The following is a 12,752-nucleotide window of genomic DNA, read 5'->3' on the forward strand; positions in this document are numbered from 1 at the left end:
AAACATCAAGAATTATTAAAATAGAAAAATCGAAGACACGCTTTCCTTCACATAATCACCCGAATCATTCCAATATTGCTTAGAATATTTCAATTTATTTATACATATAGAAATTAAAACAAGATATACATTCGAAACAAGGCTTTTAATTCTCTCATATATAAATTCTATAACTAACACACTTTTCTTTGGCATTTGTACAATATAAAGGTCATGTTGGCACATCGGTTATTAAAAATTACCAATAAAATATTTGTATTGATAAAGTTTTGAAGCCTATTGAGTCTTATTTTAATACTAAAAACCATGTTTTGGCATCTTTAAGCGTTTGGTACGTGTCTAACGGTAAACAAAAACATATACAGCGACTTTGACAGAAATATAAAGATCTTTCAAATAACACAAAAATAAACTTGCCTTTTACCTGCTTCTAAATTCGTCGACATTTACCCTAAAAGCTCACACAGTACCGGAACATCGTTAAAATGTTGACTAGAAAAGGAAAGACTAGATTTTTTATTTACTTATCTAACACACCATCTGTCTACTACCTAATAATAAATATTATGACTTCATTGATCCTACCAACTTCCCAAAATGCATCTTCTTATAACAGAAGAGTGTACAAAATCATAAATCAAAATGTAACTTATAAAAAAAATGGACGGGACGTTCAACTCACTAACAAAATTAGGATGTAATTTTTTAAATGAACAATTTGTTGTTTATTATGAAAGATAATTCAAATGTGTAATTTATCATTAACTATAAAGGATAGAGATAAATTTTCTTTGGTAAAATAATTATCACCAACATTTTCTTCATTCCAAGGCATCAAGATTGGGCAATTAAAATCTTGATACCCATAAGCAAAACAAATTAGCCAATTTTTCCTTCACTACGTTTCTTTCTCTAATTATACACTCCTCTAGTCATAGCTTCTCTATTTCTATTATGCCACTTACAAGTTAAAATTCTAACGTACGTTCTTCTAAACGTTGCATTGCACAGAGCATAGCATACTGGGTTTATAGTAGAGTTAATATAACATAAAGCGTAAAAGAATGACCAAAGTTCGTCAGGAATGCACTTGGTACACGCTGTCAAAGGTTTTAAGAGCACAAGTATGTTATAAGGCGTCCACGTTATGATAAACGATAAAAGGATGGCAGATAGTGTCTTAGCAGCTTTTGTTTCTTGCTTCTTCTCTTGCGTTTTCTTCTTCTTGGGCGTTTTTGTTGTAATTCCTTTACCAGCCAATTGCTTGGGTATTATTTTGGCATTGAGAGGTATTCTGACATCTTGTATATGAGATGTTCTTCTTGACAGACCAGCGTGGCCTGCTGGATGTAGATTTAGTTCTGAATCTCCTCTTGCGGGTGGTCGATACACACGCGCGTTAGTCGGTGGAGATTCCTCCGTGATCATTTTGATGCTTGGTCTTTCGGAGTCTGCATCTGGAAGCCTTATTACAATCGTGTAGACAGAATCAGCCGACGCTGATTTAGGTGCAGGTGAGGTAGCTGTGTTGATTCTAGTATTTGGGGGAAGAGACCGACTGTCTCGCGCACTTGGGATTGGAGGAGGGGGTTCAAAGTTCCGTCTAAGAGGGGAAGTACCGCCGTCTGCATTAGATCCGCCAGACCCTCCTCGGCTAGCGAAGGGGTCTCTTATCACATTCAGCGAGGTGCACCTGTAAAAGATATACTGATGAATCTTGCGTTCAAAAATTATGTCACAACTCATTATTATCTCTTGACCTATAATTACTCCTATTTAGAAATAAGAGGTTGGTTTACACATGTGTCTTTTACGACTCCTTTTTACATAAACAGAGTAAGAATTCATGAAGTGTAAAAAGGTAAAATAGGTTCGTACTTACCTGGACACAGTACTTTGCAGAGGCGTTTCCACAGACACTGGAGTAGCGTACCCCAGGTCTGAAGGCTCCTCTTCCGGCTCAGTTTCCTCCAGATCCTCTCTGCCAGAATGCCACCACGCCACACACCAGCTTCTTACCGCTGCCCAACCTCGGAGACGGCTTTGGTATTTCGCACTCTGGTGGAATGTAAATTACATATGAAAATGTGTTATAAATATGTAAATGCTTTTACAAGACGATGATGTGACTTTCATGAATAATAATTTATGTCGTTTTAATACTAAATAAAATGTTACACATTTTTATATTGCTTTATTATCATCTTATGTAATCGAGTATCACATAGTAACAACTGCAACGTTACGTTCATTTAAAAATCTTAAAATAATATGAAATCCTATTATAATGCTTTAAAAATGTTGTACCTCTCTTTTCAGAAATTGTATGTATTATATAAATTGTCAATTAAATAAGGGCTGGTACTGTCACCTGTATAAATTGGCAATCAGATAAGTTACGGTGCTATTGCCAACTGTGCTGAACCCAAAACTGCTCTAACCATTCGCCAAGCTCGAGGTACCCGTTACAATAATTGGAATGGAGCCAAATCGATACGATTCAGGGATAATAAATACGGTTTTTTTTTACATTAGTGGAAACAAAATTAAAAGAAACTGAGGCTGGAAGAGATTAACTATTTCAAAATTAAATTACGATAAGTTTTGCTACATTGTAATTTGGTAAATTAATTAAGTACATTATGGGTAGAAAAAATCGGTTCATTAATAGCAAATAATATGATATATTTGATAACTAATATGTATTAGTTAGACTAATAATAATAAAGAGTTTTTCTCCAAATCAATTCAATACAAGAAATTAATTAATTAGACTAATTTGATAGAAAGCGACTTGCGTATGTAATATCTGAATACTGATAATATAATACAACACCTGAATACACGTGTGTTATAAATTAATTACGAGTAAAAGCTCGAGGACACTTTCATGTGAATTCCAAGTTCGTATCGTAAAATGTGAACGCTAAAGTTGTAAGAAAATAATAAGGAACTCGGAGTGCGAATACGAGTTTGCTGCTAAACTTATCGCTTAATTGGAATAAATTATCACAAACGATGTAAGTTTGCTAAATCTATACTATATTATAGAGCTAAAGAGTTTGTTTGGTTGAACGCGCTAATCTCAATAACTACGGGTTCGATTTGAAAAAATTATTTCAGTGTCCGATAGTCCATCTATTGAGGAAAGCTATCACGCTAAGTCCAATAAGAGCCGAGCAAGCCAGCGGTAAAATGGGCGGCACAGCTAGAGCAATATAAATCTGTAAGTCTAATCAATGTGCAATGTATTTATATTATTTCCGTTTACAGTAGTTAACAAAATTGTGTAAACGATTGTCATTAATTTGCACATAGGAAACCGTAATTAATAATGTTTTTAGCATCAATTGCGGTACTGTTTAAACAATGAAGCTTACAGTTCGAAATTCGTCATTAAAATTTTATTACCGTGTTTGCGGAAACATATTACGTAAACCTATTTTATGCTTGCAACAATTTCAGAATTATTGAAATAAAAACATACAATTTCGAATTTTGAAGGTGGTAAATTTTATAAATATGTTATGACGCTTCAAAAATGCTTCTAGAAGAAGTCTAATTGAATACAAATGCTAAAGTTTGAACAAAGAAAAAGCGAGACTTGTTATTGAAGTATTAGATCAATTTCCAGTAACATTTTTCAGTGACGTCTAAATATATATTATAATAGTGGAAGGAACGGAATCGTGATGTCGTTAACTCGTCTATGGCGCCAAAATTGAGCACTGCTGAAGGAAGATAAGCTATGATGGCCGAAGGGAGTCCTTAACAACAACTTGGTTCAATAAGATATCGATATTGAAGTAAATTATTATGTTGTAAATAAAAATATCTGCAGTTTGTGTAAATAGAGTAATAAAATAGTAAGTTGAAAAATGTTAACATTAAGGGAACAATATGAAGGGTTAATGTTTGATACTATGGTTAAGATTAATACGTAAAACTACTGTTACTTATACAAGCTTATTAATAAATTTTCTAACAAATTTCTTTAACCAATTGTACAGTTTTACACTAGCGTACATTTTACTAGCAGCAAATCCATCTAAATCCACATTACAACGTGAAACAGATATGGAGTCCAGTTTCATCTTTGGCCTTCGCAACATATGTTATCTGAAACTCATAAACAAATTTCCTGCAGTGAACCAATAAAGTTAAGTCCACAGAGCCAGAAGCCTTGTCAAAGTTTGCAGTAACTTACAAATTGCAACTCGAACGCTGTCGCCTATATTGTTTCATTTTAGTGTACAACTTTGTACCGCTGTGATATTTGAATAGTCAAATTTACCATCTGATGGTTACAGTGGTTAACGCGAGCTTTAATATTAAAGACGTTGAAACTTCATTCCGTGTAATGTCGGTCGGTATTATATCATTCTGAAAATACTAAAATATAATATATGGGATATTTTTAAAGCGATATCCTTTTAATATATATTTCCACTAAAACAAGTCAATTACAAATTTTATGGAACAATAAAAATTCTATTCTATATATTATATTTTATTACACAACTCTACAATAAGTTAGCGTTAAGAAATAATTTTATAAATTTTGCAAGTTCACGCAATATTTTTCTTCTACTCTACATATACAGTTTATTTTACAGTTCATCAATACATTTTAAACATAAATAATTATTAAACAATCTCACCTGATAGTCCCTCCACCGCGGGTCCAAGGCGCCTCTCACGTGATACACGGAGTCCGCGTCCCCCGACTCGGAGCGCGCCCGCGCGTCTATTTCCCTCGTCTCGTCACTGCACATTAGATTATATTATACTTGTTAATTACAGAAACTTTATGTATTAATATTATATTTTATTAATGAGTAAAAGTCTGTGTGAGACTAAATCTGGAGTTTTTTAATAATGAACACAAAATGATAGGCGAGATCTACATATAGTATCAAATAAAAATAAATCACATGTTTTGACAAATATAGAAATTATAACTGAAACATTTCTGTGCCTAATATTACAATAAAACATAAAAATGTATGTATCTCAACCAAATCAAAAATACTTATTCAAATACAATAAAGAAAAAAAATTGTTCAATTAACTGCTAAAATTAAAATCATGTGCTCTACCTACTAAATCTACAAAATTATACAACTCCGCCATCCACTTATAGAACTCGGTTAATTGAATCGATTACATAAATCGAATTAGGATCATCCAGTCAACCACTATTTAGAAGTACATCGAGATTCGAGAAATACTAATTCTATAATTGATGCAATTATTATCATTGAGGTATACCTGATTAATTATTGATATTACCATATAACCAATTGCACAAATCATCACCGTAAATTCAACCGATATATTACGGGATAAATAAACTAATTTGGCATAAATCAGGTAACTAGCATATAATCAGTTTATGTTGTGTTGTATTTTGTAAATATTATGTTGTCAATGTTTATCGATTCTTCGACGGTCTTAATTTAATTTTAGTAACTTTAAAATCGCAAAAAAATATAATGATTTGTTCTGAAGTTCACTAAATAATCTACAAGTGGAAAAGAACATATTTTTCGAAATTTGTACTCTACATATGTAATTATGTAGGTGTGTCTCTGACAAAACATGTGAATTCTCTTTACTTCCTAATATGTAAATTTCCGGCAAAAATATTCAAAACCCTCGCCTTACTTTTCACGAAAATAGCAACAATGAATCGTACTATCCATTTATCATTCGAATACAATTCTAGCTGTTGCAAATCTTCAGAGAAATAAGCGAATATTCGATCGCAAATATTCGAAGGGGTTAATCAAAGGCTCATAAAGTGAGATGAATGCCCGTGGACCAGAAGCTGGCATTGTGCCAAAGTGCACGCGTTTAGCAGACGGCTTAAGAGACAGGATTTAGTAGAAATATTAATGAGAATATAAGTTATGAATACATCGCGTTTTCCATTAAATTTAATAATAGTTTTGTTATAATATGAATAATATTTTTCAAAGACATGTAAGTACATATGTATGTTTTGTATTAAAGTGGTTTAATCAAATATGTTGTGCAGGTAATAGAAATGTACCTATATCTACATTAATTGCAGACTAAACAAGGCCCATTATTAGCAATCAATAACCAGAATAGTAGGCTAAAAAGACTTGATAGGAGATAGAATATTAGTTACTTGTAATTTTACAAATAAAATTGAAAAGTGAAGGGTAACTAAGCTTTTATATTTTTTTATTTAATATATTTGCGGAATGTGTGATCAATTGATCATTATTAGTATATAAATGTATAAAATTGATTGCGAAGAAATATAAAGCAAAATATCACATATTAGCCGAGAATCCACTACGCCCTATAACTTGTACCAATCTCTAAAGAGTTGAGAGGAATAATCTCGGCTAAATTGTCAACAGATTAGTTCTGTGTGCAAGCTTCAACATCTTAATTGTATTATACATAATAATGCAACGGAGCTTACACATTTTGTTGATGTATTTTCAACACTGCTTAATTATGAAGCTTAGTATAGAAATGCATAGGCTACTTAGAAAATATCTATAACACTATAAAATCACAGTTAAAGCAATTTTGACTCTGTAAAACTTTTTAAACATGAAATTACGTAAGATGTTTATCCATTATTTAATAACATTTATTTTACTGAAAATTAATTAAGTGTGTACAATGTACATAACTATTTAAAATACATATTGACAGGTACCTACAGTTTATTGTATGTATAGGCAATATTAAGTATAAGTACATTATAATAAGATTTAAATTAATGCGTAATAAGATCACCACCCCAAAAGGGATATAAATAGATTTGAAGGTTTTATCAGCGGAAAATGTGCTGATAACAGAATTTCAAGCTTCGAAAACAAATGTCCAATTACAAAGTCTCGTAAATATTCCACTACGCTGCGTTTTTAGAAACAACAAATACATAAATCTAAAGTATTGTGATAAACGTCAAATAGATTCGGATTTAAGAATAAAATCCAACACATTTCGTGGAGAGATGCTATGAAAATATTTTCACACTAGAAACAGCGTATTATGTATTTCATAAAAATAACTGGGGGCTAAAACACGTAGTATATTATTATTTGTCTGTGCTAAAACTGTTATTATGTTAAATTTATTGAAGTGAAACTTCTTTATCGGGGGTGGACAAAAATTTTGTGAGACATTTTTTGCGTTACGCCGCGCGCGTTACATTTTTTGCGTTACGCCGCGCGCGTTACATTTTTGCGTTACGCCGTACTCGTGACATTTTTTTTCTTATCCCTACCACGCGTGATTCGACGTATACTTTCTCCAGCGGAGTAGGGATATCGTATCGTTTTAACGTACGTCCTACCACTTTACTTGACCGTTTTTCTATTGCACTCGTATTTATTTCCAACGCTCTATGGTGACGTGATAATATTATATTAAAGTGATCAGCACAATCAAAGTGTTTATTTTAATTATTCTAATTCCAGTGAATTAAAAAAAAAAGTAAGTAATTACATATCTTTTTCTAATACTTAGGTGTAATTATGGTATTTATTTTTCTAAGTTATTTAAAATTAACCTCACTTTTTGATTGTATTTTTCAATTTTTTCAATTTTATTATAATATGTATAGATACACTAGCACGTGGGTGGAATTATGTATAAATTTTTTCTAATACTTGAATGTTATTGTGGTACATATTTATTTTTCTAATTCTAAAATATTTACAGTTATTCTCAGTTTATGATTGAATTTTTTAAAACACCAACACGTGGGCGTGATCATGTTATTTATTTTTCAAGTTATTTAAGCTTAACCTCTGTCTTAATATGTATATATTATGTACTATGTGCGTCATTAATTTCTGACTGTTTCGAGATTTGATGCAAAATAGAACAGTGTGTAAATAAAATTAAACAATTGAGTAAAAGTATAATTTCATAGATAACACGTTGAGAAGTTCCCTGTATAAATATATATACATATCTTGTATAAATACATACATAATATGCCTATAGATCTTTACTCAATTGTTTTATTTTATTGATTTTTTACAAATTTTATTTACACACTATTTTATTTTGCACCAAATTTCGAAACAGTCAGAAATTAATGACGCACATATTATATATATACGTTTTAATATAGAATATTTTATTTTATGCTTTTTGAAGTGAAACTTCTTTATCGGGGGTGGACAAAAATTTTGTGAGACATTTTTGCGTTACGTTACGCCGCGCGCGTGACATTTTTGCGTTACGCCGCACAGTATTTTTTTGACCCTTCTTTTGCGACAGCCTAATTTTATTGAATGAATGTATGGATATATACATGACAAACGCAAGAGTAAAACTCCCATGAAGCTCACTATCATACTTTTCGAAAAAATTCAATCTGAATAAAAAGTACCGGTATTTTATATAATTCAATTTTAATTTTTTATTAATTTTTCTACCATTATAACACATTTTTTTGCATTGCGAGCGTCAAGGCTAGCCATAGGGCCAATTTTCGATCCATTCGGGGAAGAGCTGTGACTTCGCAATTTCGAGATAATCGCATAAATAACAAAATTTCATTTCTTTTTTTGTGACTGAACTTTTAAGAATAGGCAAATTATTTTTACTTCAAAACATAGTTATATGTATGGACTACTTCCACAAAAAAAACCGATCGCGAAAAGAGCGGGATTCGCGAGATATTAATTTCTGAAAAAGTACCGGTTCTTTAACGAATTTTTTGTATAAAATCCACAATATAAATTGAACTTATATAGAGTTGCGTTTCTCAGATGACGGAATACTACAGAAAATTTGATGAGACATATTGTTAGTAAATTGAAGTGTCTATAACAAAATATAAAAAATAAAAAAGTTATAAAAAAAATTGAGTTAAAATTAAACAAAATTTCTTTATGCAGTAAAATTACATCATTTACAAATTAATCTTAATTATTTTTTTATTGATGTTATTTAGCGTTTATCGCGACATAAGGTGTTATAATAAAAATGTTTTTGCTTTAAAAGACTTTCAATAAATTCTCTATTTGTTTGGTCGGATGACATTTAATTAGATAAATAAAAATAAATAGTTCAAATTTTTTTTATTCAACTCATCCATCAATTGAAATTGCTTTCTCTAGGCACTAGATATCAAGATTACGACTATTTATTTCAACTTATTAGTTGACATTATCGGGGTGTGTGGAGTTTTCGCAATCCAGACTAGAGGGCGCTTTTGCGCGCTGAATCGCGCTATTGAAATGTTTTGTTAGTTACATATAAGATGTAAGCTGATTTCCATGAGTTGGGTTAATTGGTTTGGAGAAATAAGTAAAAAAAAGTAAAGTTGGTAGTTTGAAAAGTAAGGTTGGTTGAATTAGCGTTTTATCCGCTTTAAACGAAAAATCGGTTGGTTTTATCGGTCCAACCGTTTCAGTTGGTTGGTTGTGGGTCAAAACCCTAATTAAATCTTCTATTTCGTTTTGTAAAGCCATTTATTGGTTGTTGATTTTTGACTTTTCTTTTTTACTTTGTTTTTTAATTTCTTTAATCCAATTATTTTATTTGATTAAATACTTTCACTGCCATTCATACAGTTTTGTATACGTAAAGGCTATGGATAACGCTGTAGCTGGAACCTCTTATCCTTCGGAGGTGGCCTCATACAGGCTAGATGTAGAAACAGGCTGCCATACACTAACTCGATATGATATATACATATATCTGGATCAAGAGAGTAAAAAACTCCATGGTCGCTATGGAAAACCGTTTGACTTATCCAAATCGGAAAGGAATATTTTTGTAAAATCGATTTTTGCAACTATATTAAATACACCCCTTTCAGAACCACAGGAGAAAAATTTTAACATTGCTATAAACCGTTTTATCAACAAAGTTGAGAAAAGATATAACGATAGCAACAGAATTTTGTCACAATTTCGAAAAAAAAATAACGCTTGGTTGAATAAGCCTTTTATAAATGATCTTCCTCAAGATGTCATTTCGAAACCTTCTGAGGTTGTGAATGTACCACCTGCCGTCTTGGATGTATCGCCTATGGTTTTGGACGTGCCATCTGAGGTAGCCGATGAACACCCAATAGTTCCCGATCCTCATCGCTTGGTCTTGCGTGAAATTGCCTGTTGTAATAAAGATGAAGAATATGCAAAACTTCATAAACGAACGCAACTTAGAAAACAAAAATCACTAGAATTATTGATTCAGAATGAACCATCAGCAAAACTGATTTCATCATTTACTAAAGTCATTAAATCTCATGACAACAAAAAACTAAGCAAAAAAAGTGCCCATGACTTAGAAGCTGTGATAAAGATATGTTTGGAGTCTGCAAATAAATCAACTGAAGTGTTGGCAAAAATAAATCAGTACAGTAATCCATACTCTCCAGAAGAAGCGCTTGGTATACTTATTGACCGAAAATATAGTGTCGAAACATATAAATTTTTACAACAAGATTTAAATAAAAGAGGTTTTAAAGCTTTTCCACCGTACAGACTTGTAGCAAAAGCAAAACTGGAGTGTTACCCAGAGGATGGAGTCTTGGCAAATGAAGTTGAAGCTTCTGTTTCGCTACAAGGTCTGCTTGCACACACATTTAAAAGAATTGTAAGTCTCTGTGATGATGTCATTAATGCGTATTGCGAACGAATGGATTTGGACGAATTGTCTTGTAAATTTGAAGGCTCTTGGGGCTTTGACGGCAGCACAGGCCAATCATTATATAAGCAGAAGGCACCCCAAGATCCTTTGTATGATGAAAATACTATATTTGCCACAACCTTCGTACCATTAAAGGTCATGGAAACGTGCAGCAGTCAAATTCTCTGGGTAAATCCAACACCTCAATCATATCGCTCTTGCAGGCCTCTACATATTCAATATAGAAAAGAGTCAAAGTCTCTTATTCTCAGAGAAAAACAGTACGTTGAACAACAATTAAAAAATTTGTCCCCTATCGCAGCAGCCACATCAAAAGGCTTCATAGTAAAAACTATTTGTAATCTTACATTAAGTATAATAGATGGCAAGGTGTACAATATCATCAACAATACCTTTTCTCAACTAAGGTGTCCAATTTGCGGGTTGACAGCAACTAAATTCAATGACCTGGATTTGGCGTTCTCTACACAAATTAATAAAGAAGCTATAAAAAATGGTCTGAGCCCTCTTCATGCATTTATAAGATTTCTAGAGTTCTTACTCCACTTGGGATACAAAAATGACCCCCGAGTAAGACAGTGGCGAGTCTCAAAGTTGTCACCTGCGGGCATAATTACTGAAGACCGAAAAAAAACAATTCAGGCGCAAATACGGGATCGTCTGGGTATACTAGTAGATGTTGTACGTCCGAACTCTGGAACAACTAATGACGGAAATACTGCTCGAAGAGTTTTCGCTAATGAGGAAAGTCGCGGCATATTTGCAGACATATTAGGAATAAGTAGATGGCTTGTAGATGACATACACGTAATTTTAGTGGCAATTAACTGCGGTCTACCGGTAGACTCAACGAAGTTCGGAATTTTTTGCAGAAATTTAGCCAAAAAATATGTAGCTAATTACAACTGGCACCCCATGACGACGACAATGCACAAAATCCTTATTCACGGCCAAGAAATTATAGAAAACTCGGTACTGCCCGTAGGTGTTTTATCCGAACAAGCTGGAGAGTCCAGAAATAAATATTGGCGATATGACCGCGAACATCACAGCCGAAAAGACGACAGAAAACACACAATGGAAGACTTATTTCATAGGGCATTGGAATCGTCCGATCCAGTTATATCGAATACACGTTTGAGTATGCGCCAAAACAGTATGAAAAAATTGCCTTTGCCCTCTGCTGTTATCGAAATGTTGAAACCATTTCAATTTAATGAAGAAGAAGATGAACACAACGAAGAAGAATCATATTGTACTGAAATTGAAGACAGTTCACTCATTCTAACAAATGAAAATGACGTATTTTTAGTTTAGACATTTTCACATTTCATTTCACTCCCTTAGCTACATATTTTTTCCTGCCAAATCCAAGGTCAAGTTTATTTTAATAATTTTACAAACAAGGAAACTTACAAATTTATGTAATCCTCTTCATAGTATAATGTGGTATAAGTATATAAATAAAGAAAAGAAATAGTAATTGGGGTACCTACTTACCTTTATATGAAAGTATGAAATAAAAATATTGATAAAGTGTGATTTAGGATTTTATACAAAAAAATCGTTAAAGAACCGGTACTTTTTCAGAAATTAATATCTCGCGAATCCCGCTCTTTTCGCGATCGGTTTTTTTTGTGGAAGTAGTCCATACATATAACTATGTTTTGAAGTAAAAATAATTTGCCTATTCTTAAAAGTTCAGTCACAAAAAAAGAAATGAAATTTTGTTATTTATGCGATTATCTCGAAATTGCGAAGTCACAGCTCTTCCCCGAATGGATCGAAAATTGGCCCTATGGCTAGCCTTGACGCTCGCAATGCAAAAAAATGTGTTATAATGGTAGAAAAATTAATAAAAAATTAAAATTGAATTATATAAAATACCGGTACTTTTTATTCAGATTGAATTTTTTCGAAAAGTATGATAGTGAGCTTCATGGGAGTTTTACTCTTGCGTTTGTCATGTATATATCCATACATTCATTCAATAAAATTAGGCTGTCGCAAAAGAAGGGTCAAAAAAATACTGTGCGCCGTACTCGTGACTATATACATGTTATATTAAAGTGATCAGCAAAATCAAA

The 12,752-nt window shown here is 32.4% G+C and overlaps 1 protein-coding gene across 1 annotated transcript in view; it reads right to left on the minus strand.

Moving 5' to 3' along the window:
• Positions 1 to 242: 242 nt before the first annotated feature.
• The window catches only part of mAChR-A (muscarinic Acetylcholine Receptor, A-type), a 29,439-nt gene continuing 16,929 nt past the window's right edge, over positions 243 to 12,752 (minus strand). Inside the window, exons 2-4 of the mRNA XM_089703278.1 lie at positions 4,662 to 4,767; positions 1,883 to 2,058; positions 243 to 1,693 (exon numbers count right to left, since the gene is read on the minus strand). Coding sequence (XP_089559404.1) covers positions 913 to 1,693; positions 1,883 to 2,058; positions 4,662 to 4,767 — 1,063 coding nt within the window. The 3' untranslated portion in view covers positions 243 to 912. The remainder of the gene's footprint in view (positions 1,694 to 1,882; positions 2,059 to 4,661; positions 4,768 to 12,752) is intronic.

This window comes from Colias philodice, chromosome 14 (genome assembly GCF_061535455.1).
Source record: "Colias philodice isolate Cphi_HAF_F1 chromosome 14, ilColPhil1 Martin Lab GWU primary, whole genome shotgun sequence".
Taxonomy (NCBI): Eukaryota; Metazoa; Arthropoda; class Insecta; order Lepidoptera; family Pieridae; genus Colias; species Colias philodice.